The sequence below is a fragment of the Crocodylus porosus genome, unplaced genomic scaffold (genome assembly GCF_001723895.1).
Source record: "Crocodylus porosus isolate Cpor-Errol unplaced genomic scaffold, CroPor_comp1, whole genome shotgun sequence".
In the NCBI taxonomy this organism is placed as follows: Eukaryota; Metazoa; Chordata; order Crocodylia; family Crocodylidae; genus Crocodylus; species Crocodylus porosus.
The window spans coordinates 53,772,189-53,794,370 of record NW_017728947.1 but is presented as its reverse complement, the minus strand read 5'-3'; the positions used below and the strand labels follow the sequence as shown (position 1 = coordinate 53,794,370).

Here is a 22,182-nt window from a genome sequence, read left to right as displayed (position 1 = left end):
CATCGCGAGGGCCCTTAGCTAACGCTTGCAGCAAATTGGGCGCGACAGCACTGCAAAACCTCTCAGGCATCCTCACCCAACCCGTCGTGTCATCCTGAACCACTCAGTTAAGCCAGTGAGTCTTAGCCGGGGATGCCAGGGCACCCTGGGGTGCCGTGCGATCTTTTGAAAGGTGTGGTGAGGTGCTCGGACAGGGGGTCTCAACACTGTTGACACGTAGGGGGTGCATGTGCACCCCCTGAGATTGGCAGTGCACCCTCCATGAAAAGCGCTGTCAATGCTGCGGCAGGCAGTTGCTACTTGCCACCCACCTCCCCCCCTTTCCAACGCCAACACCACCACCAGTGTCTGCGGGCAGTCCCCAGTTGTCACTGGCCACTGCCAACGCTGCTGGTGGTGTCTGTGGGTGGTCACCGACCAGTCAGCGCTCACCACCCTGCCACCTCTGGGAGCTCCCCACTTGGCCCTCCCTGGCCCCCGACACTGCTGCAACTGCCTGTGGGAGCTCCCTGATCACCACCGCCACCACCACGGCCCCGCCACAAACACTGCCACCTGTGGGCAGTCGCCGTGCCCCCCCAGCCTCCGGGGGCACACATCATTCATGGCTTTCAACCAGGGTGTCACTGGGGTGCCTTGAGATCCATTCACAATGGTAGCGCTGTTAGGTTTACAAACATGACTAACAAGATAAACTTGGGGATTTCAAACACCAGTCCATAGTTGTGCTCTTCCTTAGTTCTTTACCCCAGAAAAGCTCTCATTTTTCTGTAGGGCAAAAAGAGAGCTGGCATTTTGCAATTGGTGCCTTAAGCATAGCCAGCAGTATCTAAAAAAGGTTGAGAGTTGCTGAGTTAAGAGATAATCAGGTGTGAGGACGTAAGCCCAGGCTCAGGCTCTCTCCAAGCTTGGCCACTGCCTTGCCTTCACAGCCTAGCTCCTCAGCAAGGAGGGAAGCACTGTAATGAATACATTTAGTTTTTGAAATGGGGTGCTGCTCAGTTCAGAAAAGTTATTGGGGGGTGCTTCAAGTCAAATGAGAGGTGGCTGTCATCTAAAAAGGAGGAGAAGCACTGAGTTAAAAACCGAAGGGTAATATTTGCTCCGAATCCTGAAGAAATCAAGATCATAGTTCACCCCTACAGAGGGCAAAGATGTACGACCAATACTTGGCAGTTCTGGATCCCATCATTCTTTGGCCCCAAACTTCCAAAATACACCAGCAAAATTGGCTGTACATATTATTTCTAGTACTTGATTAGAAAAATCCAGGCTCCAATGCTCCAGTACATCTCAATGCAAGAATGACACATGTCTGTTCCTGGGTCTTTTGTAGGATCCAATCATCTTTTAAAACAATCACAAACCTGCTTAAACAGAAACTTAAGTACATCTATTTTTACTCCAGTATAAACACCTAGTCCTTGAGGTCATGGCCTATTTTACCAAGAAATAAAATATAAGATTGCAACCAGCAAAATATTACCCGTTTTTCTTTAGATCCCCACAGGCTTCTTTCTAGAAAGTCAGTAAGTGTAGCCATCCTTAAACATCCGAGAAGTGTGTATGTAATGTAGTGTTTCACTGAAGCTACAGTAAACCAGATCAGTCACTTCATTCCTTTCTAGCTACAGCCAAGTTTCATACAATACCATTGACATATTGAAGTGGAGCTGACTGAACAATAAAATCATATGTGTCATTTTAAGAGATCAGCTTTTGACTAAGATTTTTAAATTTGACAGCATTTTAGACATATATTCCATTACTTTTAATATATATTTTAATGGAAGTGTGCTTAAATCCCCCATCCTGTTTAGATCTTTCAGTAATCTGGACAGAGATCTATCTAATGTAAAAGAAAATGATGCTGTAGGTATTTAAAAGATAAACCTTTGGGACGATCTATCTAAAACAAACAGCAGATACCTTGCTAACATCATGTCCATATTTTTATTTAAATGGTATAGTCTCCATGATACAAATGAACAGAAATTCATTTGACATCTCAGCTATAGCCTTACCTTCTTTAATTGCTTGTTGGTAGTCCAGCATACCTACCAACTCATGTGTTTAGTTATCTAAAATCTTTTTAGATTTCCCAATTTATATCTTGCATATTGCCTACCACATTTTATGCTCTTTTCTATTGGCCTCATGGGTTTGATTTCTTTCCGCCCTCTCCCTGATACAGATTCAGATATCTTCTTGTATGTTAGCAGTTAGCCATCCCGGGGGGGTTTGTAAGGCTTTCATTGTCTAGGATTAAAGTTTTCTAAATCCTAGGTTGTAAATGTTTTTATTTTTTGCCCACAAGGGTCTTTTTTACTGTCTTCCTCATTTTTTGGAAATTCCCATTTCTAACATTTAGTTTTACATTACTCATTTCATGACCTCTTGCCTGACAATGTTCAGGTGAAATATTTTGTCCTTACTATTACTTCTTCAACCAACATCTGTGTGCTACTTAAAAAATCCCTTAGCTGGCAGCTATAAAAATAAGCTTATGGTCCTTTTCCTATTCTGCAACAAATCTACAGAAGACAACAAACTTGCACACACAGAAAGGCTGGTTCTCTAGTGTGTTTAGGCATCTTTATGCTGCTTTCTCAATAGATCCAACTTCAGGTAGCAGCCTTAAGGAGAGTCCTACTGCAGAAGGTTTGCTTCTGCACACAAAGTCAGTAGCATTACATGTAGAAACAAATGGTGATATCTTTTAAACAGCTACCAATGAGCCAATATCAGACTTGCAAGATATCTTAAGTGGGGTACCCTAGGAGTCTGTTTTCGTTCCAGTGTTATTTAATGTTTTTATTGACTTGGAGGTACATATAGCAAGCGTACTGATGGAATATGAAGATGTTTGAAATGACAAGGGGTAGCAAATACTTTGGAGAATAGGATTAAAATTCAAAGGGATCCTGATAAATTGGAGAACTAGGACATAGACAACAATATTCAGTTTAACGTAGACAAATGTAATGTGCTACACATACAAATAAAAAACTGATCTACAAATACAGAAAGAAGGGGGGAGAGAACAAACTTTGCCTAGCATTTCCAGGAAAGAATTTGAGAGTTATGATGAATCATACATTTTATACAAGTCAGTGATTTGCTCACAGGACTGGAAGGAACCTCAGATCCACCCTCCTGCAAGAATGCAAAAGACAGGCTTGGCCAGGAGCTGAGATGCTGATGGAGATAACTGTAGTAGAAACAGGTCTTGATCCAGGAACCTCAGCATTTGTAGGCCAGGAGGAATATCGCCAAGTTATAACCTACGGGCAATGTTCTTACAAAAACAAATACAATTTTGAGTTACATTAACACAGCATTGTATATGAAATACCAGAAGTAACAGTGTCACTCTGCTCAGCACCAATTTGACCTGTCCTGGAGCACTCTGTCCAGTTGTGGGCACTGCATTTTAGGAAGGCTGCAAAAAATCTGGAGGCAGGCAACAATGATGATAAAGAGGTTGGAGTGCAAGCTGTATGAGGAAGGTTTAAGGGACTTGGTATGTTTATTTTGGAGAAAAGGAAATTAAAGGAGGTTATGGTGGCAACTTTCAAATATATGAAAGGCTGCAGAGGGGAAAAATAATTTTTTGTTAGGGGGCAGACAGTTTCAACCTATTGTCTCACGGGGGCAGACTGTGAGACAATAGGTTGAAACTGCAGCTAAACAGATTTTGATCAAATCTGTGGAAAAACTTTCAAACTGTAAGAACAGTTTAGCTAGGGAAGCTGTGGAATCTTTCTCAGTGGAGCTTTTCCAGGTAAGACTGGATAGCCATCTGAGTGGATGGTTCAGTAATATCAAATCCAGCATTTTTGAAGGGGAGTGGGCTATTTGGGCTCCTTTGGATGACCCTGTAGGGCACTGTGTTTCTATAACATAACTCTCTCAGACAATAAATGTCACTGATGAAGCTAGAAAAATAATCACTAATTTTGAGAAAGTTGGTCATCACTCCCTGTGACTCCCTTTGAGTCTTCTGAAAGCAGCAGGATGGTTAGGCAAGCAGTTCTCCTCTTCTTCTGACTTCCTATCCAGCTACATCTGACTTTCAGACCATCTTCAAACCTCTATGTACCTCTAAGGAGGAGAGAAGCCCTGATTTTGAAAACATAGGAGTTCACAGGAAAAGCACTTCAGTTTTTTGCAAGCCATAGGAGACCAGCATTATCAAGACAGTTGGCTGGTCTTTGGGAAGCAGGAGAGTTTTAGCAAATGCACCAAAGAATCTGTCCTGTTTATCACTAAACCTCCTAAAGACTCCTGTATTGTAGTCCTGTTAGAATTGCAAGAGCAAGTGTTTTTTGCAGGAGAGGAGAGGAAATTAGTATGTTGTTACACAGAAAAATTTTGTTGCATTGAAATGAAGTTTGCAGACAGTGATCTGTAGTAGCATAACTTGTGGAGAGCAAGATGGTCAACAGTCCCAGGTGCCAGTTCAGAGGGGGCACCAAAATGGCAGCCCCCAGGGAGGCAGGACCACCACTGGTGCTGCTGCACCCCCCTGTTTGGGGAGGTTACAGTGTGGTGGCAGCAGCCTGCATTCGCTCCTCACAACTCCACTCCCCCCTAGTGCTGCTCAGGGTGCTAAAATTTCAAGTTACACGATGGTGATCTGAGTCTTGATAACACAAGACTTAATGATTAAAAAATGTTACAAACCTAAACATAGTTCTATGATGGAACTTCTGAAATATGGTACTGAACCTGCCTTAAATTCTTATCCCAGGCAAATGCCCTGAGGAAAAAACCTTACATACCATATCAATTTATAACAGTTTCTTTATCAGTTTCACACGTACATTAAAACTAATCTAAACATACTCGATGCTGATGTTGTTTTAACAGTTTCTTTACTTTCACACAAGTTCACACAGGGTGCACCTACATATGCAATTAATGCACAGAAAGCTTACTGTGCAGTAAAATACTGTGCAGTAACCTTTCCGTGACAGCATGTTTACATGTGCACCCATCAGGAGCAAATTTGCTCCCAACAGGAGCAGTTCAGGGCAGGGATACTCCTGCTAGATGGCAGCCAGGGAGAGTTCTGTACTTCACCAGGTGCCAGCCCAAGGCTGGCAAGAGACATCAGGGTCAGGCCTGGGCTCCAAGGCATGGAGGGCAGCTGTTTCTCAGCCCCCTGCCCTGATGAGTTGATTGGGTCAAGTGGCCGGAAACAGCTGCAGAAGAGGGGATGCTTTCCCAGCCCCTTGCCCTGAGACAGCTGGCAGTGAGCTCCTGAGTGGGGATTCCCCACTCAGCCAGGGGCTGGGTGGGAGCTGTCCCACTGGTGGAGTAGCTGGAAATCCCTACCCAGCTGGGGGCTTGCTGCTAGCCCCTTCCCCCCACTCCTGTGGGAAGCTGGGAGCCCTGAAGCACTGGGACATTGTGGAGCAGAGGGACTCTGTCCCCATGCAGCTCAGTTCCCTGCTCCCGTGGGAAGCTGTCCTGGGACCTGCTCCTGGTCCCTGTGCTGATCGGCTCCTGGGGGGGAGCTTCTGGGCCTCCTGCTGGTGTGTCTGATTGAGAACAAATTTGCTGCCAATCAGTGCCTTCAAGAAACGTACAGTTAGTTTAGTACTTGTATTTACAGGTACTAGCTAACTACACAGTAGCTGTTGTGCATGGTTATATAGTGACTCTTTACTGCACAGTAGGTTAGTCTACGGCACGTAAAGTGTCTTGTGTAGGCACACTCACAGAAGATTTCATAGATTCCTACTTATGCAAATAAAATACAGAAAAGCAATCATTCCCTACTCCCTAGTGGATCCTGATTCTGCCAGGTGTGTCCTTCCAGGCAGAAGCGTAACCTAGTTGGTATCCAGGGCAAAAGCTTCAGGAGAGTGAAACAGAGGGCAGCGAGTAGGGCCTGTGAGTTCCAAGAGCTAGGGATGGACACACAGGTTAAACCCTCTGAGGTTCTTGGGTCAGCCAGTTATTCAGGTAGATTAAACACAGATGTAGTATATCTCATATCTAAATATTATTTATCCAGATTATGTTATTAGAGCATTTACATGAAAGTACTTAAAACGTTTTGGTGACAAAAGTGTCCAAGATGCATGTGTATGAAATACATTTTAAAAGCAATATTCCACTGTGTGCATTTTGCATATCTACATGAAAGACAGGTAGAAGGAAGACAAGGGGAGAACCAAAGTAATTTGGGTCTTTAGAAGTACCTTTAGCTCTACTTTATCCAGGTTTCTAATTCTTGGTTTTAAATCTAATATTCTTGAAAGGTTATCTGGCTTCTGATCTCTGATATGTCAGCAGAATTACCTTCCACTTAGTGAATTTTTTGAGGAGGATTATTTTACTAAATATTGGCCTAAGCTGAAACCCCAAATTCAAACTCCCTAAAATACTGTGACACTGATTTATATTCAGGCCTGGTTTTGAACTCTGATGCTTGCATCATCTTCTTTTACAAATATTTTGTTAGCTGCTGCGAATATAGAGGTAACCACTGTCATTAGTTGCTCAGTTAATAGAGAAGGAAGTTGTTTTAAAAATATGATTTTTTTGGCATACAGAATCCAACAAATAACTGCACAAAACTTCATGTTTGTTTACATTAACATAAAAATATCTTAGTACATTATGTTGTTATTATATGAAAAATGGATTTTGTTCTCCTTTACAGTTTTGGAGTTACAGTCCTGGTAAGCAGATGTCCTCTCTTTATACTATATGTAGAGCAAAACATTGTTAAATTCAAGCTTCCCTGCATTTCTTTGCCAAGATACTTCAACCCTGACTTGAAAGACCACATGTAGAAGTTGTACCATAGTTCATTTTCAGGTCCATTCCAAATTTAGCCCCTTTGGTGAGGCTGGCAACCATGGAAGCATATTCATTCATTAATGAGATTTATTCTTTATATTTATACCCTTTCCTGACAGCTAGACATTACATTTTTATGATGACAGGCTAAGTTGTATTTTTAGCTGCTGCTCTTCTTTCGCCCCGTGTCACTTTCTGTTCCAGTTCCTTTTCTTCAGTAACAGCAACACAAGAATATTTCCTTTGTTTTCCATAGTGCTGGACAATCAGTAGAGCACCCTTCTCTGTGGTGCAACATACAGAAAAATAATCTCAGAGGAGTGATGTCTCAGATGGTGAAAACTTCTTACACTTTTTTTTCTTTTCTACTGCTATACGCAAAGCATGAAGAAGAGCGTCTTTGTTATTCTCGATGTTGTAGTAACACAGATTTGCTAGCTTGTCAAAAGTTTTCGCTGAGTATTGCATATTATTTATATTATATGGACCATTGGTACTGGCAACATCAATGTCACCATCTGCCACCTCTGAGGGGCTGCGCATCACACCTAAAGGAAAAGTAGCAATTGGGTTAATTATTGAAACCGTATTGTGGTTTTAGGCCTTTGTCTCTTAAGCAATTCCAGCTAATTCAGAATACTGCAGTACATCTCAGAAACGCAGGCTGCTTCAAGCTCATCAAACTTATTCTCTACTCTCTCTGCATAGGCTTTCTGTATACCATCAAATCAAATTCAACTACTGCTCAATGAACCAGGTTTAAGACATCTTAAAAATTCCTAAAGTTCACGATAAATCTCAGGGATCAACAAATTTAGTTTTATGGTACAATGCAACTTTCTTATAATGGTTATAATGGTTAAAATGGTAAATCTCATCTGTGAAGAAGGCAAAACTTTCAGAGGCTCATGCAAGAGAGTGGAATGAATTTCCTTTCAAATTAAGGACCATCACATGCCATGCATCTGTCAGATCCAACTGCAAGACACATTTTTTGACCTTCTCCAACATAAACAGATAGCAACATGTATATTAAATACAAGAAAACAAAACATAGAAATGCCCCCCACCCCCGGGTGTGGGAACCCTACTCCACTATAAACATTGTTTCTTTAGGCAGAGAATAAGAGACCAAAATAATGGGTCACAGACATTAGTCATCTTGGGTAACTACTGAAAAGTGCACAGCTACTTCAATGATAAACACAGTATAAATTCTTTAAATTCTCTATAAAGACCTGTAGAACAGATCTCTGTTGGCTGGTGGAAATCAGATGCCTCCTGTGGTGAGGGAGTGGAGAAGAGTGTTGGTGTTGGTGTTGGTGTTTGAGCCTTCTACAAGTCAGGACATAGGGACACATTAACAGTGTTTTTAGATGAGATGGGATATCAATAATCTAATGTGAAAAAGAAGATGCCTTGATGGCAGTTGGCAGAAAAAAGGAGGCATTAATAGAAGAGTACTCTACAGTGCCACAATCAAATATTTGTATTGTAAAAGAGAAAAGGGGATGTTTCAGACAGAGATATTGATCATAAGACCTCAGGTGTTTTGTGGCAAACTGCATTTATTTCTGCATTTACTTGGACTGTGGGGCACCCTGGAGAATCTATGGATGCTTCCTTTAATTAAAAAAGGATTGATGTTTTCATGACAAAGAGAGAAAAATATTTAATAATATCATTATAGCAGCCCCATATCTATTTTTCTATTGAATCCAATGTATTTTATGCTGTTCCTAAATTTTGGGGTTTTGGTATATTGTAGTTTCATAGAAATAATAAATAACTGTGTTTTGGAAGTTTTCACAGAGGAATCCAGAGATTTCGATACCTGGGCAAGGGGCAACTGATGCTTTCAACTCCTAAAGATGCCAACTGAAGTTGCAGGGTTTAGGTGGATAGCTTTGCTAAAAATGATCATCACTGCAGTAATTAGCTATACTAACCTTTAAGCGCCCTCTGTAGGTTTCAGAATCAATAACCCACTGAAGTGAAGAGAAGCGATTCACATCTCAGAGTAATTTTTTCAGCTGGTATCATTACATCAGTTTACAAATGGATTACATTTTCAAGGTTATCTTTATAACTATAAGCCTGGAAGCATTTTTTAAAGTGTACACCATAAATTCTATAGCTTCCATAAGAAGGTATCAGAGGTATAGCAAAAAATAGGTATACTAATTTCTGACACTGCAAACTCAAAGTATACTTGGGACCTTGTTCATTTATGACGGGCGATTCACAAAATAAAAAAGACTCAGGATAATCCCAAATGAAGGGGACAAATGTTCAGTGTGAAACCTGGCTAAATCTCTATAATGGATCTGATGTACTGGTCTCTATTAAAAATTTTGAGATTGTGGAGTCTGGAATATGTTTCAGAGTTGAGAAGACCTGATCCAATAGTGAGCAAAATCTTTTACAGATACTTGGCCAATAAAGGTTTATTGGATTGAAATAAAAAGTAGGAATTCAAAAGATGAACAGGTTATTCCTGCTGACTTCAGTTAAGTGATTGGCAGCTGTTAACTTACCAGGTGCTTTGTAGTTTCTAAAGGTGTCATTCACTAGTGGGTAGAGCAGTACTATAGGAGTTTCTGGGCCCTCTTTATCTCCAACCATGTAGAATTCCTTCAGATTTTTTGTTTCATCTTCACTAGGCACAACTTTGGGGAAAGGAATTCCTTGCTTTGAGAAGTATTTAGAGGCTTCCCTCAAAGGCTGTTACCACAGAAAGGGGAAAAAAAAGAAAAGGACCACCTGTTTTTACTTAAAAGTCCAACTCCCACTGTCAATGCACAGAGAGATATTTACAAGCCTGATGAAGCATTCAGGATTTTTTTTGCCTTTATCTGTGTCTGACTAGGAGGTCAAACACTCAAACAGGACTCTTGCGCTGCATGTGCAGTTTTCCTGACATAGGAGTTTGTGTGAATTAATGCGTATATAAGAAAGCCCACCTCCAAACAGGAGATGCAATTTTCAAATGCTTATAAAGTCATTAATTATAAACCTAAATTCTTCAAAAGTAGCTAAAACACTCCCCCGCACTTTCAGTGTCAAGTTAAAAATAGGATCTAAAAATTCTGAAATTTCTTTCACATTTAGATAATCCAAATATACCCAGATTAAATTTTTGCTAAATAGCACACGCACTGAAGAAGTGAGAGAAATTTCAGGCAATCTCTGTCAGTACTACTTTTTAGAGATGTTTATATTGGTACTGATTCATACTACTGAAAATTTGTTAGTTCAAGCTGATTCCTAAGTAGATATTTCCCTCTCACTGTTTGCTACTAGGGAGTTAATAATTCTGGCAGCTAAATCCTAAAGCATTGGTGAAAGAACATTATAGAAGAAAGTGCATAATTCCCACTTTTATCTGTGATCCTGAACTGTAGTTGAAATGCAAAATGAGATCCACTTTTCTTTCTGTCCGCATAAGTGGTGGATAACTGGTCTCGAAGACAAATGCAGTATCTATCAGGAAGAGCTGGTCTTCTGATCCTGTCAGCTGGTTGGGGACAGAATCAAGTGCACAGTCTACAAGAAAAACAGATCTTGTCAAGAGCATATGCCAGTGTAAAAGCAGGTATGCTATTCCTCTGAGGAAAGTGAAGAGTTAGAGTCTGGAAAGGGAATTTGGTTCTCCTTTAGATCCTTGACATAGGGCACATCTACACACGTGCTTTACTGCCTTAGCAGTGCTGGGGATGCACTGGGCCTTCATGAGTGGATCCAGGATTTTGTAATAGGGGGTGAAAAAGCAGCAACTGGCAGTGAAGGAATGGCTGTATCCCTTCTCCTGGCTTCCCCTCCCCCACTGGGACAGGCAGACCATTCTACAGGAGCACCAGCCCAGTGACTTTTTTAAAGAACCTGAATCAAATAAGAATCTCCCACACCCTGCTCTTGTCACCCCCACCCCTGTGTGCTCAGTGGTACCTCCCTTCCTCTCCCCTTCCATTCTAACCCTACTGCTGTCCACTGCCACTGTCCCCAGCTGCCCCAGGGATAGGGGGAGCTCCAGAACTGCTCCTGGCAGGCTGGGTGGGGAGCTGGTTTCAGCTGAGGACAACAGTAGAAACAGCAGTGGCAAGCAGTTCCCTCTCCCAGAGCTTGCTCCCAAGCTGGCAGGGAACATCTAGGGAGACTGGGCAAGGAGAGGGAACCTGTTTGCTGCTGCTGCTGCTGTTCCCGGCTGAGCCCAGCTTCCCCACAGCCTTGCCAGAGCAGTTACAAGCAGCTCTCGAGCTCTCTCTACCCCTGGATCAGCCAAGGAAAGTGGGGACAGCAGCAGTGATAGGTGGTGTGGGGGACATAGGAAGGGCAGGGAGGAGATGTACCACTGAGCATAGGGTAAGAAGGGGGGAATTCTTACCCAATTTGGGTATTTAAAATAAGTCCCCAGCTGCTGCTCCCATGGTGTATTCTGAAAGGGGTGTGATCATGGTCTTGATCTACATGATACCCTTAGATTCTCTTTGCCTCTGTTTTTCATAAAAAAATGAGAACAAAACTTCCTTATTTTGTAGGAGTAAAGATCAAAGATAATATGATAATGATACTGATCTGATACTATGATAATGAGGTCATTTACATACTTAGTTACAAATCATAACATATTTTCTTACATACAGCCTGCATCTTTTTTCCCGAAAAACAGCTGCTGGAAATTTGAGTGTGCATCATATGCAAGAAATATGGTAAGAACAGAGTCTGCTGCTTACTGGCCAAAAGCAAAAATAGTCTGCATTGATACAAAGGGAGCAGAACAATGAGTAGGCTCAACTCTCTAGCTGCTGCCATTCAGTTACTCACTACAATGAAAGATCTTTTTGTCTTTCATTCTTCCTTTGAAAAACAAGGTGCATATCTTACTCTGGGGCTCACTACATGTAAGGAAATATGGTATTTATCTGTATAATTGCTGCAGCTAAACATTCTATTTATGCTTTCATTGGTAGGTAACATATTATTGGTTGGGTAATATGCTAGAGCCAGTAATCTCTCTCTTATCAGTTAAAAAAAAGAAAGGTAAAAGATTGCTTTTTAACTGCAATTGATTCATAAATACACACATATAACATGTATAGAAGAGATACCCATGTGATAAATTGCAAACCAGTGTGATAAAGGAATGTATTCTGTGCCCTTCAGCTGCCATGCTTGCCCTCTGGCCACTAATCCATCCCCATGGGACTTATTCTAACATTTCAAGCCCATGAGAAGCTTTAAAATGCATAGTAGTAATAGAAATACCAATAGTAATAATTCCAGTATAAGAAATATTTTTTCTTGCTTTAGTGTGTCTAAAAATATAGAAGTTGACTGGAGGAAGTTTAACTGGCTTTTCCCTCTATATCTGCAAGTTACGGGTACCAGGAAAAAGGAAGACTTTCATAAGACTGCTAAAAATTTCTAAAAATAGATGGTTTTGAATGTTTAACAAGTTTTCAGTTCACTGAAATGGAAAGGGCCATCTAAAAATGTGTATTTCAGAAATTTGATAAGTACCACATTTCAGAACAGAACCAGTTGTAGGATAGGTTTTTTTAAACAAGGGACAAAAAGATAGTGCAACTATGGAAGACTCAGGGACTGAAACTAAACTGAATATCAAATTTTGTTACTTTGGGGGACAGAGTCTCTGATAAGAGACCAGACTATGATTGGGGTCTGCGATAAAAAGAAAGACTATTGGAAGATCCAGAATTGATCTTTAAGCACAGAATTCCAGAATCACAGTAAAAAGGTTTTACAGGCACTTGTTAGGGGAGCTGAGACTTCAATCTCTTAAATGTTGTGGCAGCACTTAGCAAATCTTGAAACTACTGGAATACAGTAATGATTGACACAACTAATGCATTGTTTTCCCACTGCTGGATAACAGATCCATCCATACTCACAACATTAAAATCGTCATACCACATCTTGCTACCTGCAGAACTACCCTCTGAGATTCTTCACAAAGAAACTAGTATAGGCATTTAAGTAACACCATTTACTTTCAGTGGGGTCTACAGATCTCCTCCAAAAATGTTGATCTCCAAGCCAATATGTAAAAAACTCCTTTAACCACAATGTTATTGCCATACCTTTCCAGATAGAAAACTTATTCAGAAGGTAGTCGTCATGCATATGGAAGCCCTTTAGAAAATTGTGGATTTCTGAAATGGCAGGCCGCAACAGAACCAGATCTCGTAAAATGTTTGAAAAGCTATCTCGAGGAACAACCACACAAGTATCTAGCTCATTTGGCCTTGGAGGCAGAACACACTCTTCTTCTGCAGAAGGAATGATATGAAAAAATTATTAGGTTGGGATTCATTGCTGGGAGAATCTTGCGCCATAAGTTAGTGTAGCATACTGCAATATACCAGACCAGACCAGATGTTGGGGTTTGTTTTAATTTATTTATTTCCTTATATACAGTCTCTCTAATCTGTTTGCTTATTCTTCTAACCTTCTCTAAATCTGCCCCTTCTTCCTGAAGTCCTCACTGAAAGCCCCTATTCGACAGATGGTAATTTCCTCCTCTTTATCTCTGACTTTACCCCATATAGTACCCTGTACCGAAACCATTTTTCCCCCTGCACCTTTGCCATGCATCTCACTCCTGTCCTCCCTCACTTCCTTTTGCCCTCCTGCACATGCATACACTGAGTCCATATGGAAAGGCTCATATCTTTTTCAAGCATTGCCAATCTCTTTATTCTTATTCTGAAAACAACTGGAAACAACAAGTTACTGCTTGCAAATATAAGCAGGTAAACCATAAGGTTATTTGTTGCAATTCTCTTCCATCTCCATACCCTCATCTGTAGTATGGATTCAGGGGTGGATCCCAGTGGGGTGCTGTGGTGCAATGCACCTCTCTTGATTCTTTTTTCACCCAAAGTTTAAAAACAGCTGCCTGGTAGTGGCATCAACATTTCTATTCAGGCAGCAGTGACAGAGTCAATTGACTTCATGGCTCATTATACTCTTACCTAATTCCTTCTAAACTTTTAATTCCACAGGTATTGAAGACCCTCTCTCCATTTTAATGGTCTTAATGTTCCACTAATCAAGCTATCCTTTCTTCTGCTATCTGTTAGCTGCTCCTGGTAATGTATTTCCTATTTCATAGCTCATAGATTGTTTTTATCTCTAGGTAAAAACATTAACTCAGGCATGGACACATTAACTGAAGTGAACATTAGCTCAGATGTAGAAATAATTGTAAGTGGGGCATTGGATGCATTGCCAAGATGCTCAAGAATGTTAGATTTTGTTCAATGAATCTGAAAAAGAGATGTACATTTAAGTCTGAAGACTACAGGACTAATGAAAAACATCTTTTGATTATTTTTGCCTAGTTGTGTTTTTTATATACAATATGTGATATAGCAAATTAATGGACATTCCAGTAAAGATATCCTTGCTTTTGCTTCAATCTTAAACTGAATAATATACCCCTAGGTCCCTAGCATATTAGCAAAGCTTCCAGTTTCTTTTCAGGTGGAGAAAAATGTGTTGTGCTATATGCGAGGCTGCACTGCATAGTATGTAAAAAAAATGTCAAATAGTAATACAATGTAAAAATAACTGACCTATGTCAATAATTTTGTCTCTGGTCCATCTGTGCCAAAACTCTTCTGAATGGACAGATATATACCAAGCATCCAGAATATTCAAGGAAAACACACTACTCCAGATCCCTGTGACACAAAAGAAATTTGATAGAACACAATATGGTAAACTGTTGAAAGCATTTTAAATGAATTTCCTATGTTTGTATTTTTTTTCATGTTTTTGTTAAATTTCCATATAAAAAGTACTTCTACAGACACACACATCTGAGTGCTAGGTTCTAGCCAGGCTCTCCTCTATGGGCTTAGTCCTTGAAGTACTGAGCTCTGTCCCTGATTCTCTTTATTGCTTAAGCAAGTGCTTAAATACAAGTATCTGAATAGTCCTTTTAACTGAATGCTTCTAAAGTGTATTTATCTATATAGTTTACATACATATACATACACACACACGTGTGCATACTTGGCTAGCTAATATGAAGAGCACTATCTACCTATTGTATTATGTGCAAGAACAGCCTGTGTGGTATTTTTCATAAGTTTATAAATTCAGTATCACTGTCATGATACAAACAGCTTCTCTATTAAGCAGATCATAAGACTTTACCATTTATTTTCAAGACTTGAGTATGAAGTATGAATTCCAATTTTTTTACTTAATTGGACTGTGCTTCTGCTAGGGATAAGTTTTGCCAATAATTTTAAAGGCATAAAAAATATGAGATTTAAAAATATAAATGTTAAGTGATTATTTGCTCTCTGATTTTTGAGTTTCTAGGATGAGCTTGGGTCACATTTGCAAAATTTTCTCTGCAAGCGTGGGCACTGGAAATTTATTGTTTTAAGTGACAGCCTCCCACCTATTCACATACCTCCAAAGAGCTGGGACGTTAAGACACATACAAAAAATTATGCAATAAACCAGCACCTGTTGGCAAGCTTGTAAATACTATTTCTGGATACTATTACTATGATTACTGAACATTTCAAATTACAGAAAACATTTTGGCCTGACTGCCAGTACAAAATATCTGTCTGAACAGCTGCGAGAACACATGCCACATTATCAACTTGGAGTAACAAAGTGGGCCCACAAAAGCATTCCAGACAGTTGCTGAATGCAGCTACAGGTCAAATGATCTAAATCAGTCAGCACCCACTCTGTTCTGGGTGTTCACAGCGTAAAAGCAGTTTGCTTCTCTCACTGAAAGCCTTTTCTTGTGGCTGCTGTGAAAGCTCCACACAGACAAATTGTCTTAACTCCATTACATTTCATAACAATAACCTGAAACTCCCTTTATATCAGTAGTTCTCAACCTTTTTGAAGTAATGTCATTCCTCCACCACTTTAGTTAATGACATCCGCAAGAACTACTTCATGGCTAGGAGCTGGAACCAACTTCCTAGGGAAGTGGTGCTGGCTCCTACCCTGGGGATCTTTAAGAAGAGGCTTGATGACTACCTGGCTGGACTCATTTGAGTCCAGTCTTTTCTCTCGCCCAGGTGGGGGGGTCAGACTTGAAGATCTACAAGGTCCCTTTCGACCCTACTTCTATGATTCTATGATAATGTGGTGGTATCCCCAGTTGAAAGCCATTGCCATGCTGAACTTATCTCAGTGGTTCCCAACTGGGTGGTGCTGCTGCAAGGTAAAATGGTCCCACACACCTGGTGTACAGCCAGCATGGAAAGGGCTTCAACACATGCATGCTCTCCTTCCTCATTAAGGTTCTCTGATAACATTAAAGTAGACAGGAAAGCAAGCTCATAGTGCCACCCTTCCCAATTTGACTGTGCACAGCATCTTCCAGAAACAGAGGTGCATAAGACCAGTAGAAGTATCCCATGGGTCTCAGTTTCCAGGAGGAGCATGAGGGAGAGGGGACTGGACCTGGTCAGTCCACAGCACAAGCCAGCTCTTCTGTTAAAATGTAGGGTGACTGTGGGTGAATAGATGGCATTGTGTTACTGCGCTGTAAAAACCAGGGCTACATAACAGATATGGCAGAGCTACAGGAGACTGGACTAGCTTCATTCTGAAATATCTATTTTGCTCTGACTCCCCCTGTGCATTTCTTTAGTATTCATTATTTTGCTAGCTGCTGTCAAAAAGGATGGACCCCATCCTTTGAGAAGCTCACAGTATAATCCTCTTATAATTCATTTCTAGACCTATTTTTCCATATCTAGGATGATGCAAATCCAGTATCTCTCAAAAACCCTTCAGAATGTTACCCTCAAATACCATACCCCCAAATTAGTGTTAGCGTAGGAAACTGTACCTTTAAGAGGTATAGCATAAGCCAGAAGGGACTGCTGGCTGGAGTCTCATGTGATGCATGCACTACTGATCAGTTCGAACTCAGATACCATGTCAGACTCCTTGGCTCTGAGTGATTTTTGAACATCACATATTGCCAGGAGCAGCAGCCTAGCAACATGGTCTGGCACCCAGGGCACAGGGGCAACTTCTAGTTGCACAGAGTCAGGGCAACTTCCACTGGCACAATTGTAATCATGATTGGGTGGCTGCCAGCTGCAGCTGTTTTTCTCCCCCTCTCCAAGCAGGCATCTGGGGTGGTTGCCCTGGTCACCCTGCCCAAGTTATACCACTGACGAGAAGTAAAGAGAACTAACAAAATGCCATAAGTGGGAAAATGGAGCAGTTAACCCCACCAGAGTGGAAAATGTATGGAAATTCAGAGGCTGCCCGAAGAAGGTTTATATTACATCTGTGCTTTACACTGTATCTGCCAGGAAAAAAGATTACAGTTGGAAGGCAGCTTTATTCCTGATAGTCACTGGTTCCTAAGCACTTGATGGTCTTAATAAATTCCAGTCCACTCAAGTGAAGGACAGCTATTGGACCATGTTACAGATGTTTACAGAGTTCTACACTAAATAAAAATGAAACAAATGAAAAATGATTTCCCCATCTTTATTGTGCTGCCAAAACACAAAAGGCCTCAAAGGACTATCCTAGGAAGTACTGCCATGACGCAGGATACATGCTTCATAGCTCAGACAAATGCAGTGGGTCCACCCATAGGACAGTAGTGGGTGTGTGCCAGAACCTTTTTGCCTTGGGCGTGGTTATTGCTACAGGTATAATGACATTTGAAGGTATCTACATTGCCTTCATTTCAGGGTGGAGTAGGTGTGCTGTATATTGCTCCAGTGCTATATAGTGTGATCTTTTGACTGTACAGACATGCTCAAAACATTTTTCAAGTTAATCATAGTGGGTGTATCTACATATGAAATTAAGGTAAAGCACTAAACTCTGGTGCTGTCTGAGCCAGAGTAAACTGCTCTGGGGTACAACATCTATGTATGTGTCTGGGACAGCAGCAATTTGAGCCAGGGCAGAGCAGCCTCCCAACTGGCTGGGCTGGCTGGGCACAATGTACACCTGCGGTTACTGTCTACATGTGTGTTTCAGTGCAGTAAATTGTCCTGCTGTAAATAGTACTATCCCCAACAGTACTATCTTATGATGGAGTTAGTTAATTTACTGTGCCCTAGTACTGGTGCATGTGTAGACAGCTATGCTTTACTATGGAGCTAATTAGTCTACTCCACAGTAAAGTGCACATGTAGGTGCATCTACACATGCAATCTGCACATAGCAATAAACTCTGGTGCAGTTTGTGCCAGAGTTTATTGCTCCCTGGTGCAGAATTTACATATGCACCCAGGATCGCAGCACATTGAGCAGGGATGGAGCAGCCCCAGCTGATGAGGGTGGGGGCCAAAGGGTTAGCCTGCCAGTCCAGAGCTGCTCCACCCTGGCTCAGTGTGCTGTGGAGGGCCTGCCTAGGGCACAAGGGTCATGCAGTGTGGGGCTAGGCAGCAGGCAGCCCTTGCACTGTAGCACCTTCATGCCCCAGCCAGACCCAGTCATTTTTACACATGTGTTTTGGTACACTGAATTACTCCACCTTATCCCAGACAGTACTATCCTACAGTGGAGTTAATTAACATATTGTGCCCTAATAGGGGTGCACATGCAGATGGTGATGCTTTATTGTAGAGCTAATTAGTTGACTCTGCAGTAAAGCATATGTGTAGATACACCCACTAAGTGCTAATCCTCCACATGGTGGCAGCCTCCTCTGCTTCATCTACTCTACATCTCATTTTGAACATCACCTGGAAACATACACACAGCCTGATTTCTCTCTCCTGTCTGTTTCTGTAAAACATTTTCTTGTTATGATTTCAGTATTTATTTTATTTAAATTTGTAAAGATCTCTGGGATACCTAATGTACCAAAGCTGTTCCTCAGAACAGTTTCATATTAAATTCAGAATATTACTGCATTATGCATTAATATGCATACACAATGTTATATTGCTGGATTAAGCAGAGCTGTAAGTCACCAGTAGGTCTATTTTATGTAAGAGCCTAAACTTAGAGATTTGAACTATAGAAGGAACTCATGCTTAAGTAAACTGCAACGTTATACAACATTTGTTGAAATAAAGGTGTATAATATTGCATATGTCTTGCAGTGAAATTAGATAAATCTGATGAAATAATGACAGGGAGATTTTTAAAAGCCTACAGATAGTGAGTGACCTGTTACTCATTCTAATATGTGACCATAAACACTTTCTGAAAAATTAGATTTCATCAATTGCTGCCAACATAACAAAGTGGCTTGCTGGTCAGTGGTTTATATTACACATTGGGCACATCTTCACATGCCTGGGACTGCACATTTGGTACTGAGCAGTCATATAGTACGTGGTTTAGCAAATACTAAATGATTGCGTAGTATTACACGGTTCCGGTGGCACACCAGTTATTTTTAGATGCTACAGCGAGGTAGCATTAGCATTACAATTTGTAGGAAATACATCACCTTCCAAGAAGCAGATACGGGATTCTGGGAGCTTCTTCATCATTCTGCCCATGAAGAATTCACTTCCAAAATGCTCTGCAGGAATGAAGGCTCCATATTTTTGGAATCCAACCTCATACGGGGTAAACTCCACCCATTCTAAAGAGAGAACACAAGAGAGACTGCAATAATCTGATCATGAGTACACAGAAAAACTGTTTTGAGACTCAGAGTTAACAATTAAATAAGACTTTTGGTTTCAGCCTGTTCATGACAAACTAGTTTACCATATTCTGTAACTGCACTTAATAGTCACTGTACATGTTACAGTGATGAGTGTGGAGAACAAATTCTCCTTTATACTAAGAGATGCATGAAAGCTCATGAGATTTCTGGCACTTCCTGTATCTGTGAGGGATAGATAATCTTGTGATAATCCACTGTAGTACACATTTTCCAGACAAGCTGTAAATATACAGACATACATATTTTATTCATAAAACAGCGTAAGTTCTGCTTTCAGCAACTTAATTTGAGTAATCTTGAATGAAATCAACAAATTTGCCTAATTCTAAACTGCATCATGTTTGATTTAAAGCCAAACCAGAGACACAATAATGTGGCCAGGCACCCAGGGCACCTGACTCTCACAAGAGCAGCAGTAGCTTCTGGTTGCTGCCACACTGCTGGTACATTTGTGCAGCTGCAGTGGCAGCCAATTTTTCTCACCCCACCAAGTTGGTACCAGACAGCTACCCCAGTCACCCCATCCTATTTATGGCACTGAGCCACATATAATTCTAGAACATAATTATTACCTCGAAAATCCTGATTGCTCATTTTCTCCTTCACATTGAGGCAGAGGTATATGGGCAAAGGATTCTGACCCTGATTTAATGCTTGTTGCTGATCTGTGAGTTTATGGTGGTTTTCCTGTTTTAAAAAAAGATAGTAACTCAGGAAAATGTAAATAACACATGAAGCTTTGACTGAATCTGAGATAGAATAATTAAAGCAGGTTGAAAGCTAGGTTCTAGCCAGGCTCTTCTCTATGGGCTTAGTCCTCACCTCAAAGTGCTGATCTCTGTCCCTCATTCTCTTTATTGTTTAAGCAAGTGCTTAAATGCAAGCATTTGAATAGTCCTGTTAATTGAATGCTTCTAAAGTGTTTAGAAATAAAACTCAGCTTTGTTTTTTTCCCTGAATGAATTGGTTAAAAGAGTAGGTGAACAGTGCTAAGTGCCAAAGTGACATGATAGCATGCTTATTTTGAGTTTTCTAAAAAGCTGTTCCTTTCACTCCAGAGTCTGGAGGAACACTAGTGCTGCCAACACTGCCTGCCCTTCTTCAGGCAGAATTGAGTTCTGGGACTAAGGTGCTAGTCACATCTGTGTGCCCAAGCCTTCATGAAATACTCTTCTTGTGTTGCCATAGAACTCAACTGGAATTCTGAATTCTTCAACCTTTCTTTTTTAAATGGATTTTGCAAAATGTGGAAATAAAGATATATATAAAAAAATATGAATTTTTCTGTGGACTTGAAAAACAGAATTTTTTAATTAACTGGTTAAGGAAAAAAAAGATTCTGTTAATCATGCAATGAAATTTCTGTGTTGTTTTCTTAGTTTGGTTTATTATGTTGCCAGTTTTTATTGGTCATGTTGCTCACACAGTGTAAATCTTATGAGGCACATTTCATTTTTGAAAATTTAAAAATTAATCCCTTTGAAAAATTACCAGTACGGAAAACAAGTTAGGTTCTAGAAATATTCCTTGGAAAATAAAAAAATCGAACTATTAGGAAGAGCAACAAAACACACAGTACCCCATCATGCAATAGACTTTCAATGATAAGTCCCCACAGATCTGTAAAAGATATCTTGTATCCCTCTTGATTCCGCCGATACAGTTCTTTCAAATAGTATTTCAGACGACTAATGGAAAAGCAGGAGGTAAGCTTGTTTTTGAGCACGTGCTTTCGAGCATCCTTTAGTGCTGCTTCCATGTCCTTCTGTGACCAGTCAGGATCTTCATATAAATTTGACATGGTCCTAGAGATAGGAAATATAAGGAAAAATTGGGTTCAAAATTAGAGTTCTATGATTTACAGAAATGCCTTGATTTGAAATTATATAGGTGGGCTTGAAATTTTCTTTGGTGGTTGAAGGAAACTCAATGAACGTTTATTGAAATTTAATCAAAACCATTGAATGTCCTATAATGGCTATTAAATGGGCCTAGAATTGCTTCATACACAGTCCCAGGCTTATCAAAAGGTTCATGAATTTCAGAAGCGTAGCTTCTAATGCATCTGGTCTCACATTTTTGCCTGAAAGGTTGAGTTGGGTTGCTTTATAGCTATAGCAGATCTATGTATATGGATATGATAAATGCTGAGTGGATACATGTTTATATTATTATGTATGCATCATGATGTAGATGTAAATCATACAGTAGTATGTATCATTATATAAATACAGAGCATCTTTAACAAAAATACAGAATTCAGGGGCAGAACTCTTCACCCCCTACTTTGACTTTTACAGTAAATTACAGTCCTACAACTAGAAAGAGAACCTAGGGCCACTTCTACATGAGATACTGACTGTGCAGTTGTTACTGTGCAGTCATTTAATACTTGTATAGACAAGTACTAAATGACTGTTCAGTAACTGGAGTTACTCATCTAGTACGGTCACTGAATGGCTTTTAGGTGATGCTGACTGTGCAGTAGCTCCTTACTACTGTGCAGTAACATCCCATCATGCTTTGTGCCATGCAACGCTACTGTGCAGTAGTAATGAGCTACTGAGCAGTCAGCGTTTTGTGTAGATGTGGCCTAGGAATCCATTTCTAGAATTCTGCTGATGTTCAAAAAAATAAATTGTATAATCTCTGGCAAACTGTGTGGCGTTTCTTCTTGTGTGCACATAGAAGATGAA

The 22,182-nt window shown here is 40.5% G+C and overlaps 1 protein-coding gene across 1 annotated transcript in view; it reads right to left on the bottom strand.

Annotated features, from left to right (window-relative positions):
* Nucleotides 1-5,771: 5,771 nt before the first annotated feature.
* LOC109320786 (cytosolic phospholipase A2 epsilon-like) overlaps nt 5,772-22,182 on the bottom strand; it is a 60,592-nt gene continuing 44,181 nt past the window's right edge. The window contains exons 14-21 of the mRNA XM_019551042.1: nt 21,066-21,291; nt 20,059-20,173; nt 19,262-19,399; nt 14,415-14,522; nt 12,918-13,106; nt 10,196-10,362; nt 9,354-9,540; nt 5,772-7,364 (exon numbers count right to left, since the gene is read on the bottom strand). Coding sequence (XP_019406587.1) covers nt 7,129-7,364; nt 9,354-9,540; nt 10,196-10,362; nt 12,918-13,106; nt 14,415-14,522; nt 19,262-19,399; nt 20,059-20,173; nt 21,066-21,291 — 1,366 coding nt within the window. The 3' untranslated portion in view covers nt 5,772-7,128. The remainder of the gene's footprint in view (nt 7,365-9,353; nt 9,541-10,195; nt 10,363-12,917; nt 13,107-14,414; nt 14,523-19,261; nt 19,400-20,058; nt 20,174-21,065; nt 21,292-22,182) is intronic.